The sequence below is a fragment of the Pteronotus mesoamericanus genome, unplaced genomic scaffold, assembly GCF_021234165.1.
Source record: "Pteronotus mesoamericanus isolate MK-2021 breed Mesoamerican mustached bat unplaced genomic scaffold, CSHL_Meso_final contig_74, whole genome shotgun sequence".
Taxonomy (NCBI): Eukaryota; Metazoa; Chordata; class Mammalia; order Chiroptera; family Mormoopidae; genus Pteronotus; species Pteronotus mesoamericanus.
In genome coordinates this window covers 31228426-31247500 of record NW_026555247.1, presented here as the reverse complement: position 1 = coordinate 31247500, position 19075 = coordinate 31228426, and the positions used below count along the sequence as shown (strand labels likewise).

Here is a 19075-nt window from a genome sequence, read left to right as displayed (position 1 = left end):
ACTTTTATATGCAAGGTCTTATTTTTTAGAGCATCACAGTAAAATAGAAAGTATCATCAATTATTTAATAAGAAGTTTAAAGTAAATCTTTTATTTCTGTTATGCAATCAAGAATGACTAGGTTTTTATTCCTTATTAATCTCCAAGAAACAAAGTTCCAAGAAACAGAATTTTATTTCAATCTCTTGCTTTTCCCACTTTTGTGTTGTCACAGTTTATACATGAATGTGTGTGCGTGTCTGTATGTGTGTGTGTAGACATGGTGTGTCTTGTTTGGAGATTATGGTGGCTCTTTTTTTTTTTTTTAATCTATTGTGTTAAAATAGCAGGCAGAAGAAAGCTGTACTTTTTTCCTTTGAGTTTACTTCTTTTTTATGCAGGCAAACTGCCCATCCAGATGGTAGAATTTCACCTGTAAGCAATCTGAAACAATAGGTTAATTCTGACATTTTATGGAGCTTTTAAAAAAATTTTTTTTCATACAGTACAACTAAGTGCAGAGTAACTACTCAAGATAATGTTTCCTTTTTTTTCTTTTAAAACACTTCCTGCTGTGATTGGTTCTCCCCCACCCCCTGAAATCTGTATTTTGGGCTCAATTAAAATCTGTGGCTTTAGGCACTTTTGCTGCTATTGTCAAAACCACATTTGATGAAATCTTTGACCACTTCTAATATGTGTAAATGAGGAAGTGATGGCAGAAGTGAAGGAACACGTGTCGATCTGCAGGTTAGTTTTTGAAACACAGATTATTGAAATTTTATAAGCTCAGTGTTTCACTGGTTTGATAAACTCGCTGTTAGTGTTCTCCTCCCACCAAATTCACAAATGTTTACCAACTCAATACCTTCGTCAGTGATGCCTGGCATGGTGTTAGCAACCGGAATCCTGAAATTTGGTTTTGTTTTCAATGTGACTAGCCTCTGGTGGCTTATGTGGCTGAGGAAACTGGAGACTTTCTTTGAAATGATTTGTTGACCTGTTAATAGGGAATCCCATTATTTCCCAAAGCCGGTTTTGGGGGTGTTTTTGGAGTATAAAAGGGAAAGGGAATACTGAGGCTTGTTATTACTCAGTGATTGTATTTACAAGTTAGTTTTGAGTGCTAGCCCCTTGTTTTTAATTCTGGAAATCCTGTGTTAGCACAAATTATTTCTTGAGTTATTTACACAGTAAAGATGTCTGTAGCAGCCTCGTCTCCCTGGTTTAGTCCCTCGGGAGGACATTTTTGAAAGTGCTCTACTAATGTAATACTTGTCAAGACTTGGGACCCTAGTTGTGGCATTATTTATTACTTTTTCTGTTTCCTGTTTTGCACATGTTAATTCCAATGGGTATTTTCTTCTTAAAGTGATGAGATTTTCACTGTCCAGCAGCAAAGCCCCAGTTACTGGAGTTATTGAACTCTGAAATAGGAAACCGGTGGGTGATCCGTTTTACCCTCCCCAGAAGCTGTTGCCTCAGTCAAGGAGAATTACAGCCCCATGACTGAGAATTTTAAAGTAGTTGTTTCACCAAAACATCCAAAGATTTTGTTTCAGGTATTGCAACAAAATCACCATTTGTTTGTGGCTAGTGAAGCCAGAGTTCCTGGCATATTCTCATCCAGTTGCTTCTCATATTTCCCTTGCAAACTTTCCCATTGGTTGGGGTCTGTGGAGAGATTTTAGTGGCTGGCTGGTGGAAATGTTTGGGAGAACATTTGCGTATCAAAGCAGCCTAAATATTTGCAAAAATGTTTGCTTGAGAAAAAAAGAATCCACTTAGGATTAGGAAGTAACTGCTTAAACATTTAAAAAGCATTTGTGATTTCCTGAAGTATATTATTTAAGAGCCAAGGCCTAACTTGTTTTTCAGGAGTGATCCCAAAATCCTTATTTTTAAAAAACATATAAAATAGTAAGTGTTCTGTTTTGTGATTAAGATCTATACCTACATGTGGTATAAAAAACACCAAAAAGGAAAAGACATTTGAAAATTGTTTATTATTTAGTAAACCTATAAAAAAAAACAAAAGATGAGAGAAAGGGCCCCGTGAAATGATGAGATATTGAATAGCTCTAATCTCACTCTTTTCCTCTGTTAATGTATTTTTCCCTCTGTGAAACACAATTGTATTGCTGTGATATGACATTCGGTTCTGTTGGAATTCATGAGCTTCCTCATAACACTAATGATGTAAGTGGCAAATCTTTCCCTTTTTTTCTTGGTAAAGAGTTTAATGTGGACTTTTTTTGTGTTCAGATTATTAAAGTTTTAACCGCATTTCGCTGACGGTTTGGAAACAGTACATACAAAATTCAGTGCAGGCCAATTTTTCCAACTTGTTAACATTGTAGGAGTTGAGCGTTGACAATTACTGTTCTTAAAAGCCCCTCGGATCAGGTGTTATTTTACCATCTGGACATTTTAATTAGTAATAAAAATGTGGACCTGGGTAGACAGAAATAGGATCTACAGCACACAGTGGCCCAGGGCACTCTGTCGGTGCTGAGGCGCGCATGCCTACACCTTCCGAGTGTGTGCGTGCTCCTGTGTAAGTGTCATTGCAGGTGGAATATGTGCTCATTCCTCCTAGGAAACCCAAGCCCGTGGTTCCTGGTCCTTTTCCAAACTGGGCACTATCACTACCAAATATTTCGCCACTTTTTCTTTGAATACCAAGTAAAAATGTGTAACATATATAGTTGCATTCCCAAGTAGAACTTCCTATGTCTTTTCTAATGCTTGTGCTTCCTCACGTGGTGGGCGGTGTGGCGTGGCAGCACGGTGCTGCCGTGCCCTGGGCGGCAGGTGTGGCTCCTCCGTTGCATAGCTGTGTGCTCTCAGTCCAGTGAATTAACCTCTCTGAATCTCCTTTTGTCCTCACATACAGAATAAAAGTACCAATCATAATAGTTATAATAACTGCCTAACAGAATTTTGATGAAGTTTGTAAGAGCATGTATATGAAAGCACTTGATAAAAATGCAAAGAGGCATAAACAGTGATTTTTTAATACAGATTACTAGTTCATAATCCACATGCCATGTTCACAATTCAATAAATTGTGTCGTATTTAAAAATAAGGAAGATGTCACTATAAGATAACATGATTATTAACAAAGAGTAACTTTGGGGCCACAAGAAAATGTGTTCATAATTTTAAACATGATGAAAATGACCTATTTTTTATAAAGTGTGTGGATATGCTCTTTGAAATAATGTTATTCTTAATTAAGGCAGAAGCCGGTACATTTGAGGGAAATAGTAACCCTCTGGAGAAATGGAGAGTGAAAATAGTTTAGGGAAATGAGTCTTAGTGTCTTTCTCTTTCAGAAAGATGCATACATGTTTATCTTAATTATTGTGAACTTCATGTTTGTAAACCAGTGTGAAGAGTTAAATGATAATCATTATTGCTAAGAAAATCCTACCCATTACAATTTATTTCATACTATATTTGCTCAAGAATGCGTCATGCGTCATCCCGAGGAAGTGAGGGAGTTGATAAAATTGCTGTGTGACACTGGACTAGACCGATGAGTTTGGACACTTCTGTGGAAGGCCTTTTCACTTTGTAATTATAGATCCAGTTCTCTTCCTGAGAATTCTTCACAAGAAATAGGGATGTTTTTTCTTTATTGTGTAATTGTATACCATTGCATAATGATACTACTTTGGTCATTTCATTAATTTAATCTTCCCCTCCCTTAATGTAATAAATGAATATAGTACAAATATGATTTATATTACATTGTTTCTAAAATCAAATATTTATTGTCATAGACAGCCTGCTTTTAATCAGAGTGTCTTAGAGAGCTTGTAAGACTTATCTCTTGGACATGGTATTTGCAGGAGTTCAGTGTTCCTTTTTGGTGTCATGCTAGGAGGAGCTAGATTCAACTGAGATAGTCTTCAGTTAACTCATTAATTTGGTTAAAATGAAATAAACTGGAAGAAACAGGAACATGCACATTATGACTGTACAACTTTTAAGATTTTTTTGGACTTGAAAATGGAAATTGGTTTCATTTAATGCTGTATCTGTTTCATTTAAATATCTTAACCTAATAACCACTTTGATTTATTTGCATATTCTAATCTAGTGGACAGATAGAATCTACACATTATTTCATCTTGAAATGTTGAAATGAGGCTTACAGGTCCTCCGCTTTGAAACTCTGTTTCCTAAAAATGGCCACGTATACCTTAACCTTTATCAGTATCCACTGATAAAGTCATGAGATGAGAAAGAAATTATGGAACTTCCTGAAAAATTGTCTCATAAAAGAGATTCAGTTAAAAATTAGGGGGACGGCATTTAAAATTTAATAAAAAAAATAAAGTAATTCAAAGTAAAGTCTGTAGCCAAACTCCTTAATTGTGATGCATTTGCTGAGTTCCCCTCTTCCACCGTCGGGCCTGCTCTGATGCCATATGGCCTACCATGGAACATTTAACTTGTCAGATATAATGGATTGTCCTGGAAGCAGATTTTTGCTTTGAGCACTCGGCTCCTTTCTTGCATTTCACTCTCAGCTCCAGGCTGCAGGATGAAGGATTGTCGTGGAAATGCAAAGAAGAGACACACAGTTGATTCCCCTTAAGAGAGTGACCTATATGCCACCATGTTTTACCCAAGTAAAGAGGCATTATCCCTGCCACTGGCCTTAGCAGGCTGCACGTCAGAATCATTTCTATGTGCCTGGACTTAACAGATTGTGCAAACATTTCAGAATTGAGTGCTTAGAAATAATAAAGCATTGTCATTTTAACTTAGGCAGAAATGGTATAGCCACATCGGCCAAAAGATAAGTATTATTTATCATGACCTATGTGAAAGCCAAACCACCTGGTTTGTATATGCCGTAAGTTCAGGTTAACTTTTAAATCTACTAAGAAAGCTTAAAAAAAAATCACCTGATGGAGATGTCAGATGGCTTCATTGTTTTTGTTTGGTGAGTAGAGGTGAGGTTGAAATTATCATTTAGGTCGATGGACAAGTGGCAGGTAATTATCCTACCAAGCTTTCCATCTCGAAACTTAAGCAAAAGGCTTCTGTTTATTCTAACATACTATAAATTAGAGATTGTACACCCGTGGATTAATTTTTATCTATAAATGTAGCAAGTACCATATTTGATATTGATTTTAATTTGGTTCTTTCATGAGGTGTCATTCTTTATTTTATTTTAATTTGTGATATTGTTTCTGAAATCACAAACTTGGAAAGCACTGGAAGGAGTTTGTGACTTGAATTTATGGGAAAACTTCCTTAAGAGAAAAAACGGCGCCCATTCTGCACATACTTGTGCATCCATAGCTATGAGGAGCTCTCCTGGCATAAGCTACTGTGACCCCAAAGCTACCGTGGCACAGAGACCTGAGAGAGACAGCTCACAGGCCATCAGTCGAGTGCTAGCCAGTGGAAAAATAGGTACCGTATGTATCTTAATTTAACCATACAATGGTACATACTTTATTATTGTCGGGTTACAAAAATTAATTAATTAATGTATATGACACCTGTAAATACACTAAAAGAGAGTCTGCTTGCAATGGGTAATTTAATATACTCACCAAAATGTGTTTATGTGTTAGAAATTTAATACTTAATTTCCTTCTAAAAATTAATTTATTATAGATAATTCTTAATAGTGATCTATAAAAACTACAATGGCCTTGAGAAGGGATATAATTTCACTTCTTTACAAAGGAAGAATTATTTCTTTTTAATGAACAACTTTCCATGAAGCAGCTGAGAAATTTCTGTTAAAGTCACATTTGCTTACAAAGTGTACTTGTGAATATTTCTTACTAATCCTAAACTGAGCACATTTGTTGTATTAATGCCATTGACAGGACAGTCCCCTCTCCCCACCATTTTAAAATTTTGGTCAGGCTTATTCCTAAATGAGTTTGAGTGGTACCTGGCAGGCCAGCTCTTGTTGTGGCATGTGCGCCCTCTGCTGGTTGCTCATATTGGAACTGACTGATGTGTGTGGGTTCTTAATATCTTTTCAAGGTTGGGGTTTTTTTTGTTTTTTGTTTTCCTTTGTTTTTGTACTTTTACACCACTAATCATATATTTGCAGTAATTATAAAGTTGTAGGTTAATACTGAGTATGGCACTTAATTTGTTTTTATTTGGAAATGGAAGTTGTGTGTGTATGTTTTGGTTTGTTTTTGCTAAATAGAGCCCTGATAGTTTAAATAACATGTAAAATATATGCCACTCTTGAGTTTTTAAGTGGTTGATTTTACATTTCCATTAATCGTATTTATTTTTGTAGTTCCTCCTGGCCTGATTACACTTAAGAATTCTTGTTTGACTAAGTTGGGAATTGACTTAAAAGGATAAATCATTGAAATTTGAAACATTACTTTTTGTAGGTGATGGATCTGGTAGGCTGTCCCTGGTAGAGAACTCCCTGATAGAGCTGACAGTTTTCACTAGCTTTGTGAAGGAAAACGAGCTGATATTTGCTGTGTAATATTTTATCTTGTTTGTTTCCTGCAGATCAAATTAAGCCATCCTCCCTGGCGGACACTGAGAACGATAGTTTGAGTAGAACCTTTCTTTGTTTTGTTCTGCCACTTTGAGTTGTTGTTGATGGAGTGCGAGCTGTTAAATGGCAAGTCACTGCCGGCCTCTGTGTTCCCAGGTCACAGGACTGGCTTCTACCTGGGCAGGCACAGCAGGAGCGTCCCGGCCTCCCCTCCGCAGCGTGGGCGGAGGCGTGGGCGGAGGCGGAGCAGCCTTGGTTTCTGCAAGGGGAGATCAGGGCTCCGAAAAAGGAATGTCTTACAAATAGCAACGATTTTGGCTGACATATTCTTATCAAATTATTTATGATAATTAATTATAAGTGATTTCTATATAGCTCTAAAATGATATAGCTTGATTGAATCAGTATGGTGTTATATGGAGAGGAGAGTTTAGATCTTTACAATTCTTTTCTCTTATATATCAGATTTCTCTCATTTGTAAGCAAATTCTATCAAAACTCCCAAACCAGCTCCCCCAAATATGAAATGATCCAAAAGCTTAGAGTTGGGGAAGGGGGGGGAATGTCATCTTAAGACAGAAAAGTTAGTTTTCTGTCTTTCCAATTTTAGGTACCAGTGACTTTAAACTTTGTTTGAGATAAATTACTCAATTATCATTTTTTAATTTACTCTGAGTTATTTAACATTGCCAAGTAACTACAAACTACATTCCAATATCAAGTCCCCACTAAATCTGTTACAATGGCATCTTGCACAGCATCTCTAATACATGGCCTTCCTGTTGCCACCTACTACCAAGATGCCGTTCAGTTTTATCAGGTGTTCTTCCTCTGCGCGTCTCATCATTGCCACTTTGACCTTACCTAGGTTCAGTGTTGGGCTCGCTCCCCATTGCAGTCCTGTAAACTCTTGCCTCCTGAAAGTAATGTCCACTCTTGACTCCAGCACCCAGCGCATGGTACATGGAGGCACTCAACAGATAGTTATTTTTGTATCCCATGTTTTTTTTTAATCTTCTTCACACCTATTCAGATTATCATTTGTACGAGTTTCAGAGGTGAAAATTGCCATCTGCAAAGAACTAGGCCATGTATTTTATTTTCGCACATTGTGATAGGATGAAGTCACTATTCCAACTACCCCCTCTCCTTCCTCCTTTCTTCCCTGATCTTCCTTTCCTCTGCCTCCCCGCTTCCTTCCTGGGCCCCACCGCCTTCCTCTCGTGATTTAGCCATGCTCATATTCAGTGATTGGAAGGCTTCTCTTGCTCACCAGTGTGGAACTCAGTGGCTTGTATCATTTTATCTGCGAACCATCACCTTCTGTTAACAATGACTAGTGAGGGGAATCATCCTCTGAGAAGCCTGGTCTCGCTCACTTCTGAGTTTGGTTTTCGTAGGTCCATCCTCTTAAAGGTGATCTTGAAAAGCAGGCTCAGCGGGTTAGCAGTCTTCCTAGTTTGCTGTATGGATGCCCTGGAATACATACATTTGAATTCTGGGCTATTTCCACTTAACTTCTGAGTAGTATATGTTGAGGGACTAGAGACCAATTGCCATGCTGTGCTAGGGCTGAGAAATGCTCTCCTCATACGTTACAGTTACCTATGTAAGTGACACTTGGTTTACCTTTTGTCTGGGATTAAACATGTTACCCATAGAAATGTATGTATATGTATAAATATAACACTTACACGTATTATGCTTATGTATAAACTATTTAAAATCTTCCTGAAACCCCCAACCCCTTTATTTTTGTGCAGTCTTAAGTATCATATAAAATGTGTGTGGTTTCTTTAAGAGGTGATAATTGTTATGTTCTTGTTAGCTCTAAGCTCTGCTTGAAAACTGAGGCCCTCGCCTACATGCCAGGTGCTAAAATATGTAATTTTCCTATATAAACACTCTATAACAAACGTAATACTAAACCTTTTCCTCTGTTTTCTGTTCCACTATACCTAATTCAGAGTTCGGTCATTGTTATTTTTTACATTTCATGCTAGTAAGACTCTGTTAGGACATCATGTTTAAATGGGTATCAAATAATTTACTGTTAAAAGTGACTTGCATGGTGAAGTGTAGCTACTGATTTTCTTAAAATTTGCTGATACATTCCAAATAATTTAGCAAAGTCCTACTCATAGGATGCTGTCTCTTTTGCGTTTGGCCAGAGATGCCGTAGATGCCCTCTGGAGAGGTGGAAGGAGCAGATTCTCTCTTTGGTATGGCCTTGTAATGCCTTAGCAGAGCCCGGGCAGTGGGGAACCCCTGGCGTAAGGGCCCTTCTAAGTTACATCCAGCAGTGCTCACTGGAGGTTGAGCTGGGAGTCTAAAGGTGACTCTTGTCTTGGGGTGGAACTGGGGAAGGGGCATGTTCAGAGCAGTGGCCCGTGGGGCTGCCAGAAGGCGAGCAACCGGTCACCCCCAGGACTGTCCTGTCTTGGGATTCGGTTGCTTGTCAGGGGACTCTGCTTAGTAATATGAGATTAATTTCTTTAAAACAGCCAGTCTTCATCAGTGGAGATGAACACATTTAAAGGCCTAGTGCACTGCCAGGAAAAGGTTTGTCTAACCCAGTGATTTTCAGCCTTTTCTATCTCATGGCACACGTAAGCGAATGACTAAACTTCTGCTACACACCAAAAACTATGTTTTTTGCTGACTTGACTAAAAAACATAGGTATCATTTTGACTCATTCACGCTGGACGGCTGTTGGTTGTGTTGGCTGTTGTTATTTGACAGTCTAAGGAAAAAGAGGTCAGTGTCCCTGACGTAATAGTCAGGCATTGCTTGTTTTAAAAATTCTTGCAGCACACTGGTTGAAACTAGCTATTCTAACCCACGAAATGGTTACATGGTAACTGTCTGAAAAGGCCTCGAGAGCAACAATTGTTTGTCTTTTTAAAATCCAGTTAAATAGGTAGCCTCAGGCAGTAATTGAGTTTTTGTTCTCCACTAGGTGACCAGGTTCATTGGAGTTCCATCTGTTGTAGCCCCAAAGTCTGTGCCTGTCTCTTAGATTGGTTCCTCCTTGGCTCATTAGACTGACCTGTGGGATTTTATTTTGGAGGAAAAAAAAAAGTATAAATGCTAGATCCTACCCCACTGAATTCAAGTACTCTGGGGTAGAGAACCCAGGGATCTGTTTTAAGAAAAGTCGCACTGATACTCCTCATGACCAGCAAGGCTTCTTGGCCTTAGAATTGAATTTTGGGGGATTACTTTTCTCCGTGCCCATCCTGTGTCTGCCTTTGCTCCTAAGAATGTAGCAAACGTATCTTATTTTTGCTGGCTTTTGATACCTTTAATACATATTGCAGATACCGCCTTTTTTCATTTTTATATGAAATTATCATTTCTTCTAATAAAAACTAAGATTTCAAATGTCGATGTTGTATCTTCGGAGGTCACACACTCCTCGGATGCCTTGGTTAGGTCCTGTTGGCACAGATGCCACGGGAAAAATATAAAATAGGGTGGCAGAACTATTAAGATCTTATTCCCACAAAGCCAGTGGTAAGTTCCTGATTAGAAGTAAGTTGAGTGATTTCGGGGTTGCCCTTAGTCCTTCAGGTCTCTAGGGGACCCTTGTACCAATTGCTGATTCAGAAAATTATTACTCTGGTGGCTCAAGTGGCACTTTAGTGGCCGTAAAGAGTTATTTAACATACCTCCCCAAACAGCTAAGTTATCCCCATGATTATGTTGATTAATTGCACACTCTGTGGAATGAGGGTTATTTTCAATGAAAGATTTTCCTGCATTTGGAAAATAAAGCATAAAACTCATGTGCTTTAATTGGGTCAGGTGTGGGCGTCCCCGGAGCATGACACCGAGGGGAGGCGGTTATTTCGGCTGCTGTCTTCGGCCCATGGATTGCGTTTTTATTCTGCGTTGATCTGCCAGAGGATGGTCACTCAGAATGTTCATCAACGTAAACACTTTCTTCCATCAAAGGACTTTACTTACTACAAATTGAGTTAAAATTATTTGAAGGGGGGGTTGTGGAACACAGGGAAAAGACAGGCAGGATAATGTTTGTTACCACAAAACATGCTGATAATACATCTAGAAGGTGCTAAAAAGAGGAGGCATGTTGTAAAATCAGGCTTTGGTACTAGAATTGAAAGTTTATATTTTAGCTTCATCTCTTAATATCTGTGTAACCTCTGGTATAAACTGGTTTATTAATTTGAGTAATCTCATCTAAAAATAGGGATTAAATGACCATCTAAGGGGTTCTTGGGTGTGTTGTCTTAAACAATGAATGTTAAATCATTCTGCACACTCAATTGTGCTTCACAAATATAAGTACTTTAAGGAGAATTGAGTGTCAATTCTGAACCATGGGCAGCACCCTACAGTGATGAGTTTTGATGGTGTCTCGAGGTACCCGGCATATTTGGAATGTGAGTGCACCCGCTGTTTTGAAGGCAGCACCATGTCTAGACAACACGAGGCGCATCGGTGACGAAATGCAACCAAGACTCCTGCTTTTCCAGGATCAGGGCTATAGGGCACTACTGAATATTCTGTTTTCGTGACTTAAAAACATCAATGAAAGACGGGACCAATGGTAGTCTTTTCCAGGAAAACGGCTAGCTCCCTATTTCCTGTTACTCCTTGGTACAAACTGTGTGCCCAGTCACCTTTTTCCCTACTTTTTTTTTTTTTCTCTTTTCAATTTAGAAAGAAGGGAAGGAGGAGAATTTTCTAAGCTGTGGAATGACTAGTTTATCTACTGGAATTGAGTTGTAGCTCTTTTAGCATGAAGTTTATTAAATTTTGATTTCTTGATGCCTGTGGGCGATGACAGAGTTGTCCTGGTATAGTAAGACTCTGTAGGAGAAAACCAGTGTTCTCTGAATTTTAGAAATTGAAGGAATAAGATAAACTTTTGATATCTTCCAAACCCAGACTCTCACCTCCAAGTTAGGGTCAGGGATAATTAAGGTTGACCAGTCAGCTAGACCAACAGAGGTGGATCTGCATAGAAACATCACAAAAAGTAAAAAACATTTATAGATCGGTTTAAAGTGAATAAAATTCTGTCTTAAAATTTACATTATTTATTTGATAGAAAATTACAAACATACATTAAAGCTTAATCTTAAATCTTAGTGTTGTTTTTTATAATAGTGATTCCTAAAGTTTCTTGGGACTTGTATTAATAGACACAAAGAAGGGAGCAGGTATATGTCTTCAAACAAGTTTAGGAAAAGATAATATGACACTAAATTAAAGGTCCTCACTCGCTCCAGGACTTCTTAGAAGCTTTAACTTGCTAAGATACAATGCAAATTTCTGGGAAAGGAATACAGATAGCTTGCAACATTCTCTAGGCCCTTTTGCTTAGCTTCCCTCTTGTTTTCTGGAGAGTGTTGTGAAGTTATTATTCCACAGAAGACACTTTGTGAGTGATACCGTGTTGTCCTGGATTGTAGTTATATTTTTACTTTTAGTCTTCTCTGTGCATTTTAAATGAAGTCATATTCTTCACATGGGGAATGTGTAGAAATGCAGTTTGCGGCTATGTTTTTGTTGGTTAGTTGCTTCAAGTTAATGTGGAGATGATTGTACAGTAGTTTTTCTTAAGTCACAAATTCCAGTGTACATCATTTGCACAACTTTAAAGTACCTAGAGACCTTTTAAGAGTAAAATGCCATGTAAATGTAAATCATCACCACCTATAAGACACTTTCATTAATTTCATATCAAATTCATGAGTGTTTTGAGCTCTGGAGTTTGAGTCTTCAGTATTGGGCTTCTTGCTTATTTACAGATTCTTTTTGCAGAGTTTAAGTATCAACAGTGTGGAATAGTGCTAAAAGTCCAATGTTTGGAATCAAATTGCCAGGGTTTGATTCCTTGTTCTACCACTTACCTCCTGTGTGACCTCTGGCAATTTTTGTAACTCAGTTTCCTCATCTCTAAGAGAGTTTTTATATTACCCACCCCACAGGATTGTTGCGCAGCTTGAATAAATCGGTAGTCTACAGAAGTAAGCCCTTTGCATTGTGGGTAATGCATGACAGAGACTCAGCTATTCTTTTTTGAGCAAGGGCAGAAAAAGCAGGCATGGAAAAGACGAAAGAACTGTGAATAATGACCTCATGTATATTTTCAGAACCACTAAGAATTGCAATCATTTTTAAATGAAGTAGTCTTTTCAATATTAAAAAATTAATAGGATTACCAGAAATAGATTGGGGTAGGGGAAAGGTACAGAAATTTATTTTGACTCGTACATGGTATGGTGAGTTCCCTAGCCTGATGGCTGGGAACAAAAGGCTCATTCGTCAGTTCCCAGAATGAGGATTAACGGTGAAACAGCCTTATTTGGTATTGTCCTGCAGCATCAGATAATTTTTAGCAAGGCTTTTCATGGGGTATGTTTCACTGTAGAGGTGCAATTTTTCAGTGATAGGAGCATTATCTGTCATTTATATATAATGTTAAGAGTGGCCTTTGAATAATAAAAGGCTAGAAACCTGAACATGACCTTGTTATTATCCTACTGGTCAACCACCAGTGGGGTCTCCTATATCACAGCTTATCTCCAGAAATCATATTATCAGTATGGTGTTCTTTTGGTCTCTCTTCCTTTGTAGATTAGAACTGTCCAGGTGTAGTAATCTACCGAAGGCTGTACTTCTTAGATGCATCCCTGTGAATGAATGGACTTACAAGGCCATTTTTACCTTTATGTAGTATTTTCATTCACATCCAATTCCCATGGCATTCCCTTACAGCAGGATACTATGGATACATTGGAAGAAAGATTGGAAGTCAAGTGAAAAATTATATAAAATAATTTTTCCTTTTCCTCCTTGGGGCAGCAAGATAAAGCATTACTGAATAGATCAGCAAAAATACTGGTCTTTAAAAGAACTGGAAGTAGCTTATGCAGTATTTTTCTGCTTAGATTAGTTTTTCAAGGACAACAGAAGAAGCAAGTGAATCCTTTATTGATTACCAAATGGTGTCATTTTTAATAATAAAATTTAAATACAGGTTTCAGCCGTTGATGGGTTCAGTTTGGACAAAACATGCGTTGACTTTGTGTGTTGCTCGCTCACTGTAGATGCCGACTTGTCTGGAGAAGGGGCTGCGTGTGGATCTCCTTTGTCTCCAGAAGGGTTGATTGACGGATGTTGTGTCTGCTCGTTTACAGCGTTTTTCTTGTTTAATTTAAAAAATTGTGACATGGTATTACATGTTCCTTGTATACATCATTTCTGTAGAAGAAAGTTATTTAGTCAGTATCTCAGCTCAGTTTATAAAATCCTCTCTGTAGCTTTCATTCAGCCTTTAGTATACTCCATTAGGTCAGATCATTCGTTTCATGCACAGCAAATTGTCACCAGCAGCAAAATTTAACAGTTGGTCCTTTTAGGTATAAAAATGAATCAAACTCCTGACAAGATTTGTTTTTGGTGTATATTTCAGGATACCCCCTTTCCCCCCCGCCCAAACACACACCCTTTCTGGGCATACGACAAATGTTACTAACGGGTACTTTTAGTTTTTAAAATATGGACAACAGTACTCCATGCAGTAAAAGACTTGAGCGATTAATGCTACCCTTATGCCTCTTTTGAGTAGTTTTAGCCATGGGGGCTTGGCACTGCCACCATTGTCTTTGTGCCAAAAAATATCCGCAGCGGCTGTCGCATTCTAGTACTGGAGGGACGTCTCGAAAATTCCGCAGTGAACACGCCGGGATTGTTCATCACTGCTATCTCTTTTAAATATTGGAAAAATAGAATCTTTAGCTCATTCAAAGCTCCGCTGTGGTTGTGGGGATGGGGGGGAGGTGGGTGGCGAAGAATGGAGAAAGGAGGAAAGAAGCTGTCTGCGCCAGCCTGTTGGTACAAGTGACAAAAATCCGTGCCTGACATACAGTAAACGCAGATATTTAGGAGCTTTTGTGTTCGTGAGCACAGAGAGTTACTTAGGAATCCTACTCAAACATGTTATCAGCGCTCTTGAAAATTTTATTATCTGAAACAAATGTTTCAGTGAATTTTAAGCAGAAAATCAACATCAAGACCATAGCTAATTTTTACTGGACAATTTATACAAAAGATAGTTGTCTTTTCCTAGAGACTGAGGTGTCATTGTAAAATGGCTGCTTTCTGTCATTAGGAAATGATAAGAATAGATAGAATACATTTGAGAAAGTGTTTGAGTTTATCCACAGTCTCTGTCTGATTATTTTGCTCCCAAACAGAGGTTTGGACTCTGAGGGCAGATTTACAGTTGAATTTGGGAACAAAAAGATGTAATAAAGTTAAAGGCTTACGCTATCAGAGTGAAATGTGTTCGCTCGTGATCTCTGGAGCGATCTATTTGATGGTAAAAGTGGATGCTACAGATGAAATCTTTACAAGGAGCATAATCCTAAAGAAAAAAAAAGTGCACCTCCCAGCCTCCTGCTGGCTGCACTGCCTCCTTGGTACCTCGCAGACTTCGACAGAGTCCTGGACCCGTGCCCATTGATGTCATGGAAACACTCAAATTACTGAGAATGATTCATGTCTATGCTGGTCCCTTATCCTCCCCCACACAAACAGGAGTAGATTTTTAACCCTGACAACTTGTAATTTGCAGTGGGTTTATTTTTGTATCTGGATAAATATTTTTTAACAAGCAAAATTAAGATTAAGCAGTCTGTATCTGATATGATAGTAAAGAATGCTGGGCCTATGTAGCCAGGAGTCCTTCGGGGACTCTGCAGCGTGAATTCATGTTCTTCTCATCTCTCCCTCCTCCTTCTCTCCCATCCTCCCCTCTTGCTTTTCCAGTCCACTCTCCCTCTCTCTGTTTCTCTCCTTTCCTCTCTCCTCTCTCCCTCTTAGTCTTACATTCTTTCTCTTCCTCCCTTCCTCCCTCATTCCCTGTCTTCCTCTCTCCCTCTCTCTCTCCCTCCGTCTTTCTTCCTTACTATTTGCACTGACTTTCTGGTTTCAAAATAATGGAAGGGATAGCTCTAACTCACTCACACACACACACACACATACACACACACACACGAATTGAGACAAGTCCTGGTAGGAAAATTCATCTTTCTGAGGTTTGTGTGCTGGACTCAAGTTGGGAAATAATGCCAGGTGGTGAAATTATATAGGGGATGGATTTAGTAATTCCTTCTAGAGAGAAAAATAGATAGCCTTTCTTCCTTAAAATTGTATTTTACAATCCAGTTTTTAGAAATTACCAAAACAAGACACTAGATGTTCAATTTCCCTGGAAGTCAAAGCAAATTTTACCTTATCTATTTATCTATCATCTACCTTTCTGTCAGCCTGCCTGCTTGCCTACACTTAACATACCTCTCTACCTGCCTTTCTGGTTGTTAAACAAGCGAATATTATGTCAAAGTGAATTACCGTGTGGTTGTACTGAAGCTTTTTAGATGCAAGAGCTTAAGGAAGGACACACGTCATTTGATAGCTCATAAAGGTCAAGTCTTTTCTGTTAGTCATATTTGTAAAGAGAAGTTAAAGGACATCCATAGGTTATATCTGACTTACACAGAAGAAGAAATATGTCTGTATGACCATTTGCACTGCTGAACAGGTAAATGAGTCTTTTCTTCAATGTAAAATCCTCATACAGTTGAAGCTGTTCTCTTAGATGTCCCAGGACTGACAGCCTGTGAGATGATAGCGTGTTCCGTTGTAATTGAAACTGATGTGGACATTGATTTTCTCCTTGGCAATATACCACAATGGGGTCGGGGGCATGTTTTTCCAAGTTTGGGATTTCTTGAAATCAGTAGAAAAGTTAATACAGAGGGAGAGAGGGTTAATTTTTGGACTCAGGTTTCGCTTTCTTTGAAAAAATCCTCTTTTATTTTATGTATATGGTGACAGATACAGGATGCACTTTTTTGATCAGATATAAGGTTTATTAAAGGTACATCATTCGTGCGGTGTCACTAAGGCATGCGCTAATGGCATTGCTGTTGAACTAAGCCATAAAACATGACTGCTGTTACTTTTAGCATTTGCATTAACTTGGGTTGGGGGGGGGGATTTGGAGGGTTGTTAATTTTAGATGGATACCATTTTTTTCCTCAAAATACTAGTTTTGAATTTTCCCATTGGAAAAGAGAAGAATAGTCCCAGGTGTAAAATGTAGTGTTCCTTAAAACTAGTCTGCGAGAAAGAAATATCCTTTGCTCTCAGATGGTGTGGGCTTTGTGTTCTGAGTACCTGGCCTTGTCACTAGACCTTTTTCATTGTCCTGGTGTGGATCGATTTTTCTATGATAACTCTTCATGTGTCACAAACTAAACTCTACTGCTTAGATCTTTTGTAATGTGGTTTTGTTGTCTTCCTTGCTGATGGATAGGGCTAACCATACTTTGAAAAGAAACAAATGAGCAGCCTTGGCTTCATCCTTAGATGGGGCCAGATAGCAACTGAGGCTGTATACATCTCTGTAATACTGTCTATAGATAAAAATTGGGTTGTTAGAATTGGAGAAAGATACTCGCATTCCGTTATCCCATGTCCTGCTGAGTCTACTGGTGGAATCTGAACTTGGGTTCAGGCTGGGCAATTTTTCAGATACCCTCTTTTCCAAATGTAAATCCCATCATCATCTTGATCATGAGGAAATTTACTCCTGGGAAAGGGAGTTAAAAAAAGAAAGAGAGTCTCAGAATTTTGAATAGTTCCTTTGCTGTATTCACCATCTGGAAAGCCTTGATTGATTAGCTTTGGCCTCACCATTAAGTGTCAATATAATCAATGGGAATTACTAGACTAGGGTCATTACGTAGATAATTTGCCTGCTGTGTAAATAAAAATGAAATTGTTTAAATTTTGTGAGAGAGGAAGAAAGTGAAAATAAGGAATGACAATTTGTTTGTTAGAGAAAGTGGAGGCCATTGGAATGACAGTTTTTGGAAGTGTGGAGCAGTTTGGCTAAGAATAGGAATGAAGGATATTTTTTTCCAGTTTATCATAGCCAGAGTGAGGAAGTGTTATTCTCTCTCTTGCTTGCATACATTGCCAGTAGTGCCTACTTTACGTATGTAAACATCGGGAAAGAGAAGTAGATATCTGTTACCTGCAGGGTTTTTTTTTTTTTTAAAGGAAAAACACAATTTACACCTTTTTTTTTTAAATTGTTTCTCTTGGCAGGTAAAACAGAAAGGGGCTCATATTCATCTTATGGGAGAGAATCAAACTTACAGGGTTGCCACCAGGTAAGTGAGAACCTCGCGTGGGGAAGGGTTGAGAGAATTAACCTGGTACATCAGTTTATTTTCTAAATTAGATTATGCCTTTTAGACTGTGACACTAAGATGCACTGCAGGTCTGCCGATGCCTCTTTCTTTTTCAAAAGTAATGAAATAATGCAGAGCTTGGAAGTAATAGACACCTCATGTTTAGATTGCTGGCATATCAGAACTGCATTCACTGGCTTGTTTTTATTTTTTAATCCATCAGCCGATACCAATGGCACTGTTTGCAAACCAGCGATGTCGGTTAAAGTGGTTCTATCAAAAGAGTTTATTTGCAATTAAGAACTTGAGCGTTTCTTACACTGGGAGTACTTCATGCAGCCACGCGTCAAACCCTGGGCTCGGTGGCTATTGGCCTAAATTATAGTTTTCATAGGGGCTCTATGATGTTGTGTGAAAACAGGGTTGTATTGAGGGATAAAAATGTCTGTGAAAATATGATTTGTTGTCCCTTTTTGTTTCTGAATTGTTTTTGGCTGAAAGTCAAGGCCAGCAGGCTAACAGCAAAGCCGTCTCAAGGGAAGCGTGCGTGAGCTAGAAAAATAAGAGTGCTTTAATTAAATAATAAAATGCCAGTGTAATACAAAGGTGTAGCACGCGTGTGTTCGTGTCTCTGTGCACTCTGCGTTTGCATACTTTTAACTCTCTAGAGAAAGCCCACGTCTAAAAATACTATCGATGACCAGAGAAGTGTAAGCTTTGCTCCAAGATAATTGAGATTTTATAAATGCTTTCTTTTTCATTTCAGTATCAGTATTAATCATATGTTTAAAACCTTTCCTTTTTTAAGATTTAGGCTTTCTTTTTATAAAGTACTTTGGTTTCTTACTTTGGAAAACTCTTGATAGAATTTCACAATGCTCTTTAATATTCAAAGCTTTCTACTGTTTTATTATTCACCCAAACAGCACGTATGTTTTTTTGTGTTGGAAAGGGAGTGCTGGTTCTCTTGAATACCCCCCTCCATTTCCTTTAATGATATGGGGGGGCATTTAAAAATTTTAAAACAACTCTTTACTGTATCCTGAAAAATGTAAGCAAGCAGGCTTAGTAATTAAACAGAGCCCACGAAGGAGGTTTTCTTTTCGTGTCAGTTATATATCACTAAAGGTAGAATTCTGGTGGAGTGTTGTTTTTTTTTTCCTGGATGTATTTGCATTTTTAAAGTTTACTCCCTTGGCCCAGCCACCAATGCAGCCATAGTCAGCATCTGAAAGATGTGTTGTGATGAGCTGAGCGGCGCTTGGTTAAGCGCTCCTGCTGCAGAGTACAGTTCATGGCAGTTTGTTTGGAAAGAATTGTGCAGGAAAGAAATTTACAGC

The 19075-nt window shown here is 38.4% G+C and overlaps 1 protein-coding gene across 14 annotated transcripts in view; it reads left to right on the top strand.

Moving 5' to 3' along the window:
• Positions 1-19075, top strand: part of TCF4 (transcription factor 4) — a 331867-nt gene that overhangs the window by 149578 nt on the left and 163214 nt on the right. For all 14 annotated transcript variants that reach the window (XM_054583696.1, XM_054583692.1, XM_054583697.1 and 11 more), the window contains one exon: positions 17650-17714. In XM_054583696.1, coding sequence (XP_054439671.1) covers positions 17650-17714 — 65 coding nt within the window. The remainder of the gene's footprint in view (positions 1-17649; positions 17715-19075) is intronic.